At 41.4% G+C, this 17,209-nt stretch overlaps 1 protein-coding gene across 1 annotated transcript in view; it reads right to left on the reverse strand.

Annotated features, from left to right (window-relative positions):
• LOC137866257 (laminin subunit alpha-3-like) overlaps window positions 1-17,209 on the reverse strand; it is a 53,509-nt gene that overhangs the window by 7,732 nt on the left and 28,568 nt on the right. The window contains exons 31-67 of the mRNA XM_068702046.1: window positions 16,835-16,983; window positions 16,187-16,302; window positions 15,683-15,894; window positions 15,381-15,585; window positions 14,550-14,694; window positions 14,297-14,437; window positions 13,790-13,951; window positions 13,080-13,181; window positions 12,896-12,979; window positions 12,184-12,414; window positions 8,954-9,067; window positions 8,240-8,358; window positions 8,058-8,138; window positions 7,853-7,953; window positions 7,654-7,707; window positions 7,152-7,303; window positions 6,501-6,611; window positions 6,293-6,404; window positions 5,883-6,050; window positions 5,518-5,714; window positions 4,940-5,056; window positions 4,535-4,689; window positions 4,207-4,348; window positions 3,970-4,069; window positions 3,775-3,891; window positions 3,525-3,695; window positions 3,233-3,384; window positions 2,930-3,124; window positions 2,690-2,838; window positions 2,339-2,501; window positions 2,111-2,238; window positions 1,390-1,534; window positions 1,174-1,269; window positions 886-1,043; window positions 673-790; window positions 404-544; window positions 148-278 (exon numbers count right to left, since the gene is read on the reverse strand). Coding sequence (XP_068558147.1) covers window positions 148-278; window positions 404-544; window positions 673-790; window positions 886-1,043; window positions 1,174-1,269; window positions 1,390-1,534; window positions 2,111-2,238; window positions 2,339-2,501; window positions 2,690-2,838; window positions 2,930-3,124; window positions 3,233-3,384; window positions 3,525-3,695; window positions 3,775-3,891; window positions 3,970-4,069; window positions 4,207-4,348; window positions 4,535-4,689; window positions 4,940-5,056; window positions 5,518-5,714; window positions 5,883-6,050; window positions 6,293-6,404; window positions 6,501-6,611; window positions 7,152-7,303; window positions 7,654-7,707; window positions 7,853-7,953; window positions 8,058-8,138; window positions 8,240-8,358; window positions 8,954-9,067; window positions 12,184-12,414; window positions 12,896-12,979; window positions 13,080-13,181; window positions 13,790-13,951; window positions 14,297-14,437; window positions 14,550-14,694; window positions 15,381-15,585; window positions 15,683-15,894; window positions 16,187-16,302; window positions 16,835-16,983 — 5,134 coding nt within the window. The remainder of the gene's footprint in view (window positions 1-147; window positions 279-403; window positions 545-672; window positions 791-885; window positions 1,044-1,173; window positions 1,270-1,389; window positions 1,535-2,110; window positions 2,239-2,338; window positions 2,502-2,689; window positions 2,839-2,929; window positions 3,125-3,232; window positions 3,385-3,524; window positions 3,696-3,774; window positions 3,892-3,969; window positions 4,070-4,206; window positions 4,349-4,534; window positions 4,690-4,939; window positions 5,057-5,517; window positions 5,715-5,882; window positions 6,051-6,292; window positions 6,405-6,500; window positions 6,612-7,151; window positions 7,304-7,653; window positions 7,708-7,852; window positions 7,954-8,057; window positions 8,139-8,239; window positions 8,359-8,953; window positions 9,068-12,183; window positions 12,415-12,895; window positions 12,980-13,079; window positions 13,182-13,789; window positions 13,952-14,296; window positions 14,438-14,549; window positions 14,695-15,380; window positions 15,586-15,682; window positions 15,895-16,186; window positions 16,303-16,834; window positions 16,984-17,209) is intronic.

The raw sequence follows: 17,209 nt of genomic DNA on the forward strand, positions 1-17,209 counted from the left end.
GTCAATGTTCTTTTCTGTGTGAAACTGAGCCCACATATCTGCTAAGATCACACCAAACCACAAACATGTGTATATTTGTAACAACATTGTTACATATGTATGGATATTTTATGTTTGAATATAGAAAAATCGTTGCCTCTTTCATACCTTTCACCTCTTTTGGTTATAGTCAAATAATGCCACTGGCCATCGTGATATGGTTTGTTTGATTTCCAGAACTTGTTGTTGAAATTTAGAACCACATGGCCATTTTCCAATGCAAGATTCATCCCATTAGCCTGGAAAACAGAAAGAAAAAAAAAGGTTTAAAATGTGATCAAGTTTTACCTGTTGTCTCAAACAACTCCAATCTCATAAAGTCACAATTAAAACATCATATTTCAAAATAAATGTAAGGACTGACCAGCTTTTTGTCCTGCAGAATGAGACCCTCATTCTGTGTGCTCTTGAATCCGAGAGACACAGTGACCTTATCGGCCAGACTAAAGTCTGGCAGGTCAGCTGACAGGGAGCTCCCCAAGCTGAACTCTGCGTTACGACAAACCTAGACAAGAACATGGACATTATACATTAGTTAATTAGTTTATTAGCAGACACAAAAGCCAAAAGTGTATTTTGGTCAGTGATATGAATGCTGGTGACTGGTTCGGGATGCAGAGGTCAATGTCCTACCAAGGAATCCTTGGGACAACCTCTGTTGATGCCCACTTGGTCGGTAACAGTTTTAATGTCGTTATTCAGCTTAATTCTCTTCAAGCATCCATTGAATGGCTGTATGGTGATATTATCTCTGTGAAGAGGAACAAAATACTCTCAATAAAGTGGAAAAAGGTTGACCACCTACCTTTCAACATGCAATGATGAAGAGAAAAATTGATTAAGTACCTTTCCCTCAAGTCTTTAGGGGCACCACCAATGTAATATTCTGTAAATTGGTTGTCGAGTAACGTAGTTTGGGCTTTGGCCAATTCTTTACCGGACATGCGGACAATAATTTCCCCGTCGCTTTTACTAATGATGAGGATGTCTTCATAGTCACTTGTCTGAAGAAAGGACAAAGGAGCAAGATGTGGTTGAATTAAGGATTCTTGATTTACAAATGCTATACGGTTGAGTATATATCAATCAAGGAACCTGAGTGATTGCAGAAAACAAAAACAAAAAGCTTCTTACCGGGAATGTTTTCTCGTTATTTATAGCTGGAGTTTTTCCAGAATTACTACCTATGTGAATGACGCCCCTCTCAATCGTCACGGTGATGTAATTGCCCTATGTTGCGGGGGAAACAGAGTAATCAAATTCTTGCAAATAGTACATATAATTCTACTCAAAATTCATTCAAACAGAAGGTTTGTATAGACACAAACAATAATAGAAACAATGATTTACCTCATTTCCTATGTATAACAGCAGACCGTTTTCTGAACGAGAATAGACGCTCATACCGATGCGGATGAGTTTAGATGTTTTTTCTACAGCCACTTTGCCATAGCCAGTGCCTTCAAAGTGGTCAGAATCCATTTGAGCTACATATCTGGATAGAGGGAAGAAAAAGTCAGAAAATTATATTTCCAAAATTTGATTATGAAATGCATGTCTTAAGTTACAGACAGATAGCCTTTGCTCATATGTCTGAAACTTCAACCATCTTCAAAGAATTTTCCCTCGTCTATCCCACGTATTCAAGATCACAGAGGGGCTGAAGCCTTCTCAAACATGAATTGGGCAAGAGGCAGGGAAAGAGAGCTCACTGGTCTAACTTGGGCTAACACACTTACAAACTGACCTACATCGTGAGGAAACACCCAGATCTCAACATCTTCAAAAACAATAAAATAAAAATAAATACAATTTAACACCCTTGTTCAGGGAGCTACCAAAAAGAAGATGTAAAAATTTGTATTCATTCATGCCACAGGGATGACATCAAAAACTGGGGTGGGGTGATACTAAAAATGTCAAACACTAGATGGCAATTAGTGTTGATTTTTTTTCATGTTTAAATAATGACTAAAATAATTCATAATGGTTCACATGCCATTGAAAAGGCATAGAAGCATGTTTATTGTTCACAAACAGTTTAGTCAACACTAATCATATTAGGACATACCTCTTGCATGGTGAGGCTACATTAATTCGCTCTGCCTTTTCAAAATTGTAGAGACTGACGGCCTTGTTGTTAATAGAGGAGAACTCAATGCAGCCCTTGTACTTGGGGTAGTTGAGAGGAGCTGGCAGCTGAGGAGAAGCAAAACAGATAAAAGTTATTAATAAAACCCATGCTTGTTGAAAATAAAGAAATGTATAGTATTGCTGTTCTTATTTCCTTGTTGCTTACAGTGAAGTTGCTAGGGTAGCCTCCAACGTAGAAAACAACATCACTGGGACTGAGGTCCAGGAGGTTCTTGTTCTCGTTTCCTTGATTTTTGCTCACAATTGGCGTACCGGGGTTGTCTGAAGTGATATCTTTGGTGAGGATCATCACTGCATCTTGGTAAATCCTAAATTGGAAGAGGGGAAAAAATGTGACATTTACAACATGCACATTCTTCACAAATTCCCTTGGTCATTTCCCCTGAACGCTATGTAGCAAGTCCAAGTGGATAGGAGCAGAAATTAAATAAATGTGCTCTGAAACACACAACACTGAAAACAGGGGATTTACAGCATAATTATGTTGTCAGTTTACCTGCGTAGGTTCACTCTATCGAACTTGGCCGGCTCAGTCACGGACTTGGAAATTACATCCGTTTCCATCTCATACACGGCTCCGTTGAGCTTGTACACACCGTACAGCACGTTGCCCCTCAGAGCCATACCGATGTAGTTCTTAGAAGACTATGAGACACAGTTTGTTAATGCCTTGTGTACAATCACTACAAAGTAAATATTTATATTAATCTATTCACATCCATTTGGAGTCACTTACATCTCTGCTGCCAAGATACAGCACAAACATGTCTTCTTTGTTGCTGGCCTGTCTACGTCTACGTCTTCCATCTCCCCTGCCCCCAGGTCTCTGCAGCGACAGAGACAGGGACGTGTAGGCCTTCAGATCCTCCAGATTCTTTGGTGCACGCAGCTCCACGTGGCCATCGCCTAAGAAGTTCATCGGGACCACAATCTGGAGAAAACACACCAAAAAGGGAATTAGACCCATCAAGGAAAAATAGAGGATACATTGGTTTGATTTGGGCTTGGTCATGGATGTATTTACAGAGTGGGACCTCACCCTGTTAGCTGCGTCCCGAGCTTGTTCGATGAGCTCTTTGATCTTCTCGATGTTCTCAGAAACGTTGCTAATGGATGGGAACTGCGAGGTCAGGTTCTCCACCTCTGAGATCTTATCATTCAGAGACGGGATGGTTTTCAGCAAGTTCTTGACTGGAAATATAAGCGAGAGAATTTTTTTTTGTTTTGTGCAGTACTTTACTTTTAATCTTCAAAATATTAAAAACTGATTATTCTGTACCCCCCCCAAAAAAAAATTAAAGTATTGCCTAATGTGACGCAAGGCCTCTCACCTGACTGGTCCACATCATCCAGAATATTGCCCAGGTTAGAGTCTACAGGAGTGACACTGATTTTGCCAATTTCCTTTCTGATGGCATTCAGTTTGTCCATAGTGTTAGTGGCCGTGTCATTGGCTGAAGCTGCCTTCCTCTTGGCGTCATCAATCATACCGCTGATGTCATCTGATTTGAAGAAAGGAGTGATTAGGGGAAATATGAACCCTGGCAATAGACTATGCTATAATGCCTTGACTTGTTCTACCTCTGATGCTGCTGTTTAATCGGTTCTTTGCATTGAGCAGGTCTTGCTGAAGAGCTTTCTTCTTCTTGTCAGCAGCATTCAGGCGGGTCTTCAGGTCAGTAACATCAGCTGCAGTGTCTTTTACAGAAATACAAGAATTAGTGACCAGCTTTTGGCTTATTTTAAAAACAACAGTTTCATAGTAGGGCTGAATACCTTGGAGGTCTGTCTCTGCCTCCTTTGCATTCGTCAGTAGGTCATCACTGGTCTCTTTCAGGTCTTTCGCTCTTTCTGTGAGCTTCTGTTTTTTTACATTCTAAAGAAAGAAAAAAAAAATTTAGTTAAAGTGAAACAATATATCAAAATATTCTCACTGATAATTAATGAATTGCATATAATTCCAAGAAGAGTGTGCAGTTACTTCATTTCTAAGGAATCAAGTCTGTGGCTTACATTCAGGGCGTTGTCTGCTGCACTTTTGGCCTCATTAGCTGCAGCCTCAGCAGCATTAATTGCATCTGTGATGTTCTTGTAGGCATCAATAGCGTCTTTGGCGTTCCGAACCTCAGTCCGTCCACTTGCGTCCTTAACAGCACTGTAATACAGGATAACAAGGGGCACATGGAGAACAGATACAAATTACACACTATGCTTGAATAGCACTGGACCACCAAGAAAAACTTAGCATAAAACAACAGACAAAGTTCCCCTTAAATCCACTCATTAGCCCTAAGGTTATAATAGAGATAGTGTGTCTTTACTATATGTGCAAACAACATACTTCTCAAGTTCCTTTGCCAGCTTGTCAAGGTTCTTAGCATGTTCCTCCGCAGCCTCCACAATGTCCTTCTTGGCAGCGGCATTGGTAATGTTATTCACCTTCTTGGTCAAGTCAGTCTTGGCACCATCCATCTGTGCTGCCAGCTGCTCATATTCCTAGAAAGGAGAAGGACAGGTGAATGGGTGCAAGTTATTTGAAACAAATACCAATTTGAACGGCGAGCAAAAAACAGGGAATCGTTATCTGAGCGGACGGCATGTTGGGACCTGACAGCTCGCTCGTGTGAGATCAGACATGAGGCCTTTTAACATAACATAGCTACAGTGTGTCAGTGTGTGGCTCATGCCGAGTACAGAAAAAAAACTTTGGGCAAAGAACATGCAAGTTACAGTTTGACGAACGTACCGCTTTGCTGTCAGATAGCGCTTTCACCAAATCTTCGGTTTTCTGCAGTTCATTTTCCGCCATGGTCATTTGGTCCTTAACAGTCTCCCTCTCCTTTTTTAAGCCGTCAATACGTTTCTGTAAGTAGCGGATGGGTCAGTTTAGCGTACAACTGTGGAATAACTGTAAATAGCAAAAATAACCTACACGGTATTCTTCACTTTGTTTACATAATACCTTATACTTATAAAAAACTATACAGTACATCCCCAATCATCATTTATGCATTGTTTGTGTATTAAACAAATCAACAAGCCCTTGTGTTTCTCACATTACGGTCATTTAGCAGACGCTGTTATCCAAAGCGACTTACAATTCAGTATATATCTACACACCGTAGACGCAGCTACGGGAGCAATTTTGGGGTTAAGTGTCTTGCTCATTGACACATTGACATGAGACTAGTAGAGCCGGAGCCGAGGATCGAACCGCCGACCTTCTGATTGAAAGGCGGCCCTACTCTCCACTTTGCCACGGTCACCCCATAACCCCATAACTCATAACTATAACGATTAACTAGTTGACTTGAGAGTTACTACCTCCAGATCTTCCAGTGCCTGAGCATTGAGCCCGTTCTGGGCGTTGGCTTTTTTCAGCAAGTCCACCGCCTCCTTCAGAGCCTTGTCCAGGTCCTTCAGCTTGGCCTCGTAACCCTTCAGAAGGCCCCGAAGCTTTTCTGCTGCACCCTCGTTCTGGTCGCACTGCTTACTGACATTAGCCTTGATGTAGTCCAGCACTAGAAAACAGAAAAGAATAGGTTAATGGACATGTTTCTGACCGGTCTGCAGGGATGTTTAACTTTTTTAACAACAACAACAACAACAACAACAACAACAACAACAACAACAGTGCTTTGATAAAGCAACTCTGGAGGGATTTGGAAGAATTTACTGAAATATCATACGTTTCTTAGCCTCGTCTCTTTCTTTCTCAGCAGCTGTCTTCTGAGGGGTGAAGTTCCTATCCTCCATCTCCTTCACCATGCGCTGAGCATCTTCTAGCATTTTAGCCAGGTTTTCATTGGGTATCACATCACCACTGGTGCCTGCCTCCTTCAGTTGGTCCAGCAGAGCTTCAAACACACACAAAAAGTACTCACTTAGTCAAGAAAATATTTAGGCTCTTAGAATCAGAGTCATTAAATTGAATTGGAGACTATTAAACTACTTGTAATGATACACGACAGAATGCAGACAAACCAAATATAAATGCAGAAAACAGAAAAAACTAGGATGCCAAAGGAAAGTAGATAATACATTTAGTCACTAAAAGACAAAGCAGACGGTTGTGCTGCTGAATTTAAGTTTTCTTTACCTTGGATTTTCTTCAGCATGTTTTGAATCTCTGAGTCCAGATCTTTAGCCCTCTTCTGGGTTTTTCCAACATCTGCCACAGCCTTGTCAGCATCAGCAGCTGTCTTATCCGCCTAAAATAAAGACCGACAATACACATTTTTACACTTATTATCACATGCTGATATTTTAATAAAATACTACAGTAGGCCTCATCTCCATCGCTTTACCTTGTCTTTGAGTGTGCTGATGTCATCTGAGAGCGTGCTCACGTCGTCTTCCAGCTGGTTGACTCTGGACTTCTGGGTGTTGATGGCGGAGCTGAATTTGTTGACAAGAATCTGCAGAAAGCACAGTAGCAGAAATGTAAATGAAGCCACATGACGGAAAATTCAGATGTTGTAGGTAAAGTGCTGAAGCTTGAGGCTGATGGGGGCTGCTTGCAAATTGCTTATTCACGTGTGTTCATTGTGAATCCACAAAGGATGCACACTGAAATGAAGGGAATGTAAGATTATAAGAGAATGAAGAACGACAAGTTGGTGCGACAAGCACTGGCATCTAGTGTTGTGGTCACTAACTTGTGTTGACACACAGGCTGTGGGACAAAATTCACTGAGATTGCTTATCAGCTGGAATCTCGAATGTTTGAACAAGCACACCCATACTGTGCCATCATGTTTGTGTTTGTGTGTGTATTTGTGTGCATGTCTGTGTAAGAAACAGACATGTGCAAAGTGAAAATTATAAAGAGACAATGGAGTGTGTCTACACCGAATCTATGACTATTTAAATATCTTTAAGTGCTCTTCACCTCATCTACAGCCGTATTGGTAGCCTTCAGAGCTACAGTGCTGGGTTACAGTACACTGAAGTGTTACCTTGGTGTCTGACACAGCCTTTTCCAGCTTCTTCAGCCTGTCCTGAGATGTGGCACTGGCAGTGGCGTTGTCCAGTTGAGTCTTGATCCTTCCCAGCTCATTATCCAGCTTCTCCAGATCATGCAGTAAAGTCTGGGCACAATTATCACACTCTAGAACACAAACAAGTATTGGATTAGCGAGGGCTCATACTCAATCTATTGTAACCCACACGCGTGGATGGATTACTGAACGGGTCTACCGGGCACCCCTGGTTTTCACCTACAAAATGTGACTCAAAAAGACAGGCGTCAACCAGGAAGAGATGACCACAAAGAAACATAGAATGACAACAGAGAGACATGAAGAGACAAAAAACAACTGCGAAAAGGAGCAAAACAAACGCAGGCAAAAATAACTACAAAAAGACAAAAACAATTCTGTTCCCAGAGGCCAATTGTCTCATAATCCACCCATGACTGCATGTCACAGCGTCAGACCTCAATTATTTTTGTTAATTCACCTTGGCAGTGCTCATCTGTGTTTGTGTCTCCCGGCTCCAGTGTGTTCTTGCAAACTGGAAAAACAATACAAAAAAAAAAGAAATAGAACATTTAAACGTCATTAATGACTATGTTTAAGGATCAAAAAACAAAATGAGTTGAAATAAACTGTATGAGAATTAAATAGTTAATTAATGAAAGGGCAGTGCACAATCTAACCTCCAGTCCTGGGATCACAGTTTTTGCCGTTGCCGTTGCAATTACACAGCCGACAACTTCCTCCTGGTGTCAATGGATCACCATAGTAACCACGAGCGCAACTACGGGAAAGAGAAAAAGGTGAGACAGAGAAATGTGAAATGCCTAAAGCATAAGAAAATGCAAAGTATCTGCACAGGATTTCAACATCCATACAGACACTCACCTCTCACACGTGTCTCCTGTGTAGCCAGCTCTGCATATACACTCAATGTCTCCGAATACTTCTTTGCAACCTATCGCAAAACTGCAGATTGATAGGGAGATCATGGTTTAACTCTTGAAACACACATTTACATTTAATTACAGTACAGCTGTTTAGATGTATTTTGCTTTTTTTCTACCCACCTGTTTGCGGGCGAGCTGAACGGGCACGGGCAAACTCTGCACGTCTTCTGAGCCGCGTTTCCATAGTAACCTTCTTTGCAGCGTTCGCATCGATCCCCGGCTGTGTTGTACTGACAGCTCTGAAAATGACATAATGTATTCATTAAACCTCTTTCAAAACGGTATGTGAATATACATTGGATCAAAAAACTAAATTACTGTGAGTGCACTGCAGCGAGCCTTTCACACTTGCTGTACCAACTCAACCAGACATCAAGTCTGTTATCATGCTGAGGAACGCAAACGTCTAGGGGGCAAGGAGAAAAGACATTTCCCTGGCAATCAATCGAAGTTTCACGCACACGGCAGAGTGAGTGCATTCAGCACCATTTGGCTTTGAGCTGCCAGGGTGCGGATCCATGTGCGCATTGCGCACACAGGCCTGGTCTTGAGTGTCTTGCACAACAATAACACAATAGCTGAGATTTTGAAATGTGTAAAGGCTCGTCCCCCCATTAAGGGTGAAGAATGATAAGCAGGAGGGGCTCCATAAAAGGTAATCAGGAAGTCATATCAAATAGTGCTTGTGATGTGGCCCACAGATGTACCCTGAAGAGGACAGGTCTAGACTCTGATTAATCTGTGGTTCACACTGGAAGTATGTGTGCTTGTCCACTGTATACCTGTGGTCATGAAGTCACTATTTAGGATTGAAGGGTTGAGTGTGTTTCTTACCAGGCACCTCCCTGTCCTCTCTTCACACTCATCAGCCAGACCGTTGCACTCACAGGACACACAGCGGCCCAGGAAATACCCATTGCCATCTCTGTAGTAACCAGGAGCACATTTCTGGAGAGAAAAAAAAACATACAAATATAAAGACATAATAACCCAACTTGAAAAGACTAACTCATATATCCAGATGTACCACTGGATAAGCATATCTATATTCAAAAGAAACCTCAGGCTTGTAGAACAATTATGATACGAGGTGGTACTTATCATGTAAAATGTAATTTATGTCTGTTTTCTTTAAATTCAATAGAGAGATGTTGTAAAGATTAAATAACCAGACAGGAGTGTCTGTTTTCAGCTAATAGAGTGGATTAGAATCTGAAAAACAAACGTGGTACAATGATGTAAATATCCTGTAAATTCAATATGGGAAAAAAAAGCAGCCCAGCTCATTGATTTGCAACATTGCCTACAATTATTAACAGTAAATGTAAATAAGTCATATATATATATATATATATATATATATATATATATATATATATATATATATATATATGTTATTATATTATTCTATATTTATACATTATCATGATAATACATATATTATCATATTGCCCAAACAAATTTTAGCAGACAAACTTAATCTGTTATAATTTGCCTAAACATGGCAGTGTTTCCAGAGAGGATGATTAAAACCCACTCTCCCAGACTGTTTGCTATGATATGAAGCAGTGAACTTGACCTGAATGAGGTGTCATTAAAAATTAACACTGCGGAGCCAAAGCATGCCCTTTGCTTTCAGAGATAACAGTCTTCAAGTCACCAACAATCCACACCTGATACGCTGAGAAGTGTAACCTACAGCTCAGGTGAAACAACATCCCTTCAACAATAAGATATGTCACATCTTTACAGATGTTTACCTGAATCTGAGAACTTGCACCACTGTCATTGACAGAAGGATAGCGAACTGTCTGTCCTCTGTCATTCACCGAGGGGTAGCGTACCCCCTGGGTACCTTCATCATTCAATGATGGATACTCTATCCGCTGAGTTCCCTGCTCGTGAAGTGAAGGGTACTGTATCCTTTGAGACCATCGGTCATGATGCCTGGGGTAGCGGGGTCGCTCCCCTCTCTCTCGGTGCCTGGGGCCAGCGCAGCAAAGTCCAATCAAAGTCCAACATAGCAGGGTCTGTAACAAAACCCCCGTACGCCGTTGTCTATCCATACACATGTCTGACATTCCTAACGTTTAGTCTGTGTGAAATAATGCTCCACTCTCCCCTGCCTCAGCCTCTTAAACGAACCCACTCACACTCACACACACACACATAAAGAGAACACGCCCCACTCCCATCTGAGTCAGTCTCGCAGATCAGAATGAGTGTATGTAAGCACACAAGCACACACATGCAAGTGCTCTATCTCTCCTTTTGTCTAGCTCAAGAAACATTTATAATCATGTTGGTGCATGCACGAGCCTGCGCACACAGCTAAAATAGGATTTCCACAGCATTTCTGAGTAGAGAAAAGTAAAATGGCAATATTAAAAATGCTTCTGTGTTTACTTAAAGCTGCAAGGGTGTGGTGATAAAGCCTCTACTAGAAAAAGCAAGTAAAACATGTATTAAGATTCTGTAAAATTCTGTTTTTGTGTGCGTGTGTGTGGTTTATAATGGTGTTTATGCAAACATATGTGACTGAGAGGAAAGTCAGACATCCTCAGACAATGCAGACAACAAACTCACACCTGAATCACACTCCTCAAACACAACTAGGTGTGTCGGGTGCACCGACACAGACACACGCATACTGTTGGCGCACTCAGGTTTATGAGTAACAATGTGTTGCCAACGGCCGCACCCCATGTGTTAAGGTGAGGCTCCCTGTCATACCGCCTCTGGGCGCACATAATCAACTTCCTTTAAACACTCCCGATCAGACTGTTGCTCAACTAAACACAGGAAAGGTAACCACAGCTGTGGCAAAGGCAACCTTACATTTCTCAAAAACATTTCTTGTTATTACTGTTTCTCTTCAATAATAAATGCTCTATGTTTTGTGAAAATCTCCCTTTAAATTAGTGGTTGCTCCATTCTCGTTTTTAATTAGCCACTATGGGCAAAACTGCTGCAATCATGTGTATACAAATCAGATCAGAGGAGCACAGACACACTCATTCAAGTCAGTACCATTCCCAGGATAAAAACAATTCAAGTAAAGCTTTTCCTTGACAACTACATCATGGATGTTTGCACTACGTTTCTGTGAGCTGTAGCCATGCCAGTGATTATAGCTGTATAATCACTAATATAATGTCTGCGTGACTGTGCATCATATCCAGCCCGGGGCGACACAATTTTGACTGTGAAGCTCTCCGGCTGGTATTTTCCGGTACATTACATCCAAAGCTGCTCCGCTGATGAATTCTTCCTCTCGGAAAAGGGTGTGGTATGTGGTTCAGGCGTGTCAGAACACCCTTAAAAATATATGGAGAAGGTCCAGCTCCTCAAAGATGACAAGAGGCAATTTCAATCAACACCTTGCTCCACCCTGCTTGTTGTCTCCACTGCTTCTCAGACCGGCCAAATCTTCCCATCATACGTATTTCAGGTGTAGAAAATACTATTTTTGAGTATAGAAGTTTTTTTTCATTGAGGAAGAGTCAATGAAGCCAGATTCCTTCCAATGTTTGTCTACACACAAGACAGGGTTCACTAAGGCCAAGGTGACGAGATTGGATCTGGCTCGCATTGAGTTCGGATCTCAGTGAGGTGTGGACAGCATGTGGGCACAATCCGGACAATTAAACAAACGCAGGTCTTACATCATCTTCACATTGTTATTGTGAAGAATTTATAGGAAACTGTGCTTGAATGAGAGGAGCTTTATAAGAAGAAAAAAACATCTACTTACACTGCAAAAATAACAAGTAACTTTTATTGCTTAACTGTTTGACCACGAAATATCATAGTAGTATCATAGTCACATTGTAACCACAGCTTAACATGCAAAGATTTTAACGATGCTACCCTTGTTTATTGCTTTAATTTCATAGCTGTCGTGTTTGAGATTCATCAGGTTTAGTAAAGACTATTATTTGATTTGAAAAAAGAGGTTGTAAGTGAATGATCATAAAGCCTTCTCACATTTACCTTATTTTATTCAAGGAAGAATAAAGACAAAGCAGTATAGAAGGATATTCAATGGGCTTTAAACTCCTCACCTCACAGGAGTCTCCGGTGGACTGAGGGGGGCAGGAACAATCTTCCACAGTGTTTCCAGGACCACCAGTCCCCGTGTTAGTCACCCCCTCCAGGCCCACCTCTCCTAGACTGAGTCGCTGGCTCTGAGTAAAGTACAAGGCCCGGATCCTCAAGCCAACCAGACCGGCTAGGACCATCATCAGTTCCTCTCTGGAGACCGGCCTGTTGGTGACAGCATGGCGCCAGTTTCCCTGCAGACAACAGATCAGTTATTTTGAGACTGAGGCTGAGAAACCTGTATTTATGGTCCTCTGAGAATTTAATTTTAATGGCTTTGGTGACCTTTGCTCCAGCACCATTATCAGGAATAAATTTCACATATGTCAAAAATCTAAGAGCGGATTTCTGTGAACTTTAAAAAGCACATTTACATTTCCTAGAAGATGAATCCGTCCTGTGTTTGTCATTCAAAGACTTTGCAACAAGCCCCACTTTGCGGTCAAAATCTACGTAACACAAACATATCTTATAATCTAATAAAGTAGATTCCCAAGGAATCAACTAATTGATTTGAATGACCTCATAACTGGCTCTTAGATTTAAAAAAAAAAAAATCGACAGTGTGCGGTTCATCCTCTTCCAACACTTTCATATCATGTGGTTTATTTAAAATCGCGGCGTAGTAGGGCTTTACATTGTAAGTGGAAAAAGAGGAACTGGTTTATAATTTACCTCTAAGAGCTGGACTCTGCCCTGATACAGCTTGTCTGGAAGTGGGACTTGTGGAGCCATGTGGATCAGGGTCATATCCTGACCCTAGGGGAAAAATAACAAGATGAATAAATACGCTGTGTTTTTCCCACTGATAAAAAAAAAGGTGAGGTCTAAGAGTGAAGAAACAAGTAGCACTACACACAGTCAGCACGACATCAGGTCTTCTGTCCATGAGAGTCATCCCCTCACTGGGAATTCCAAAGGATTTGGACTGATAGGTGAGGAAACCACCATAAGACGAAACCTAAGAGAGAGGCGAAAAGCCCAAATATCTATCAGCTTATCTAAAAAGGCTGCAAAGACCACTGAAGCACAGAAATTAGCTTCAAGGAAAAATTGGGTCTTATAGTAATAGTTGAAGCCATCATTTCTATCTGACATGATAGTAATTTATCTATTAATTAAGATGAATTAATAGATAAGATTCAATGGTAATAAAAGAAAAATAAGATGAGGACAATTATCTGAACCAAAACTGCATAGAAGGGAAAATAAAACGAAAGTTGCGACAGGAAGGTGAGGGTGAACTCATACGTTCATTACACTGCTCCGCTGGGCTAAAAAACTGGGTCCATATGCAACAACGGTAAGTCAGATAGTACAGAAATGTTATTATTTCATAATTTTCCCTTCCAGATGAGTCATTTAAATAACATAATAGCATCGTAGCTAGATTACTACATTGTCAGATTTAAATGTTTAGTGAGAAAATGGAGGACATGGTCACAGACAAAGCTTTATTTATCTTTTTAAAACTATAAAGCTATTACTCTGGAAATACTATCTGTTTCCATATCTTAACATTATTGACACAAATTGTTGTTATGGTGTTCTCTCCCCTCAATGACTCACCCTGTCTCCCAGGTAGGACGATGGTGCCACCCAGAGTAGAGTTTGAACTGTTGGAGGAAGCTCCTGGATGTCTGCCACCACTGTGTTACTGGCTGTGTTCAGCACAGAGGTAACCTCCTCCTGATCGGGGCTTTCCAAACGCCAGGCCTGCATCTCAACAAACTTATAACAGGGAACCATTTGTTGGTTAAAGTAAAAGATCCATACTTAAACTGTTCTGTATTCACAATACACAAGTGATAGCAGACTCCATGGGCTTTTAACTTGATGTACACATAATATTACAAACAAACAAACATACAACTGTGAGCCAAAGAATGTACCCAGAATCCAATGAAATCACCACTATGCAATTGCAGGCCCTTTTCCTGAACAGCTGTATGTGCAGCTTTCATTAAGAAAAAAAAAAAGAGTTCACCACATAACTGCAATCAGCCAGAAAGCTCTGCAGGCGAAACATTTCCAAAGGCATTCATAGACATGCAGGGGCACGAAAAGCAAACACACCTTCCCCCTGCGTTTGGTGGAGCTCTGACACTGGTCAGTCGCTCCGAAGCAGAAGCAGCTGGTACAGCCGTGAGGGTTGGAGGGGTCAAAATAGAAGGAACCTTCCCGACAGGTATCACACTTGACGCCAGCAACATTTCTCTACAAACATGGCAGTAATAATAGAGAGAAAGTCAGAGCAAGGGAAAGATAAATAAACAAAAATGAGCCAGAGGGAGTTTTTCAAATCAGCAAGGTGCTGAAATGAACTCACCTTGCAGAGACACCTCCCTGTGTCTGGGTGGCAGATGTCAGCTGTGACGCCGCTACGCTTACAGTTACAAGGTACGCAGTCAGGGAAGCGATAATAACCTGCAGCACAGCGATCACACTGCCGGCCACCAATCCTAGGCTTGCAACTACAGACAAATACACAGGCACATTATCTTTAGTTATATGAGGCTCATGCATTTATATTTACAGATATTGAGAACAGAACAAACTACATTTGTCAGAACAAACTACATTTTACATTTACAAATATCAAATGTTATGTACAGAATGTAGGTTTATGCTGCTATTTGTTCACACTTTCCACTGTTTCTTTGTGAACAGAGACATCCACTGAGTGGTGGAGCTGATTTTGAAACTGAATACCTACATGACAGAAAAGACAATCAACATGACAAGACTGTAAACTAATCCCCTCATTAATCACTTTAAGCAGCTTGGTGTCATTGTTAGAGGCTACAGGCCTCACATTACAGCCTTTTTCACAGCACAAAAAGTAGCACAAGAAAGAGAAAATGTATTGGCAAAGGACAACCATTCTTTGTGTAGCTGTTTCAGGAAAGTATACAATCATACAATTAAGGGGAATGAAATGCTATATTATATTGACTTTATTTCTATGTCAAGAACCTTTTGGATTTCAGCCACGTAAAATGTCTGTAACATAGCAATACATGTTTTTACATCCTTTATCTTTGGTTTAATACACAAAAAACTGTCATAATGTAGAGAACACTGTTTAATTTAGCATTCTTACTATGAAGCACTAACATCCAAATGTAATAAGTGCACAGCCTAGTAGGTCTCCACTTACCTGCACTGTCCGGTGATGAGGTCACAGTCAAGCCCTGCGTTGGCTTTGATGCCATTTGGAGAGCAGTCACAGCCCTCGCAGCCCAGCAACGGGTGATAGCTGAAAGTCTGACCCTGGCACACATCGCAGGCAGGTTTGACTGTCTGAGGAGGGCAGATGCAGCGTCCTGTCACCTCGTCACACAGTCGGCGGCCACATTCACACTCTGCCGGAGGGATAGAGGGTATTTTTTAAATGTATTTTAAACAAAGTATGGGCCTCACATTCTAACCAGCACAAGTCAGAAGTGAACGTTCACTCACGTCTGCAGTAAGGGAAGCCGTAGTATCCTGTGGCACACTTAGTGCACTGTCGACCGATGACATACTGCCTGCAGGGACACTGTCCTCCAACTGGCTCACAAGTGGTCCCGGTAGAGCCGGACTTGTCACAGTTGCAAGGCAGTGCTCCGTCGTTATAGGCTGCTACAAGAGAGCGGGCAGAGTCTCTGCAGAACTGGGGAGAGGTTCTCTGGCTGATGGGACAGGAAAATAAAAGGAGTTATTTCAAATTCAGATGTGATTGTATACTCTACTATCGCAGCCAGAGGGCACCATTTCCCAAAACTTCCACTGTATCGTTTCTTGTTGTAAAACTGGTGGATAAATACATTGTTGCACACAAAAATCAAACAAAGCATCAATATATCACATATTTTAAGAGAGAAGAACTTATGATAAAATTAATTAACAACTGATCAAATCTTTAAAGTACCATTTGAAATGGATTTGAGTCCAGCTTGTTTTACAGACATGGTGGATACTCACTCAATATAGAACCCTTCTCCTCTACACTGCTGTATGAAATCTGCAGATTTATCCAGCGGCTTCTCTTTCAGGAGATCTGGGGTGTAACTGCTATCGGGAACCAACAAGATATAATCCTACATAAAAGACACAAAGCATTAGAAATGATAAAATCACACAATCTCACCAAAAACTTCCAGTTTTGTTTTCTTTTTTTCTCAATATATTCATATCAGTATGATACAGAGTGATAAACAGATATACGAGGATTTCAATTGTTTCAGCCACATCTTTTTCTGCTTCATTTCATCAGAAGAAGGAAAACTAATGCAAGTGAACAACAGGCAAGCAGAGCCCAACCTGCTCCTGCCCAACAGAGGTTGGGAGCTTAGCTTTTAGCTTTTAGAAAGCTGTGTGTGGCTGCCAGGTGGAATACAGTCCCTTCATTGTTGTTGTTGGGGATATGGCATAACACTGAGGAGGGAGGACCTCAGTATGCCAAGTACTCTGAACAACTACAGTACAAAACACAGACTCACTCCTCAGACATGCTGACTTTACACAAAAGTATTGTCAAACTTTTTTTATTTTTTTTTATTTCTATAATTTAGTTATCATTTAGTGTAGTGGCTAAACATAATTTGGACAGTGTTAGACTTGACTGCAGACCAGAATAAGTGTCTTCTTAGGTGGCACGATCAGAGAGATGCTGGGCTGCTGCCAAGAATTCTGGTCAAAATCAAAGACAATGCGCCCATCAGCGATCACAACCTCCCTGCAGCCTGAGACGGCGGGGCAGAAGGATGCATTTATTGAACCTGTAAGAGAAAAGCAGAGTTGAAGTTGCATAGCTAAAGAGGAAGAATCGCAAGCATGCTGCACAATAATCCGTCTCAAGCCATATAGGGAAGTGTGTCCACGGCCTTTGATCATCTTGTCATGAACACAGGGACTTAATCTGCTCTTAAAGGAGGAATCCCCCCTCACTGTGAAAGCTGTCCCACTCACTGCCTGAGTAACCACACTTATGACCACTGGGAGCCA

This window comes from Cebidichthys violaceus, unplaced genomic scaffold (genome assembly GCF_023349555.1).
Source record: "Cebidichthys violaceus isolate CVI_PGR_0920_01 unplaced genomic scaffold, fCebVio1.0.p SCAF_8, whole genome shotgun sequence".
Lineage (NCBI taxonomy): Eukaryota > Metazoa > Chordata > Actinopteri > Perciformes > Stichaeidae > Cebidichthys > Cebidichthys violaceus.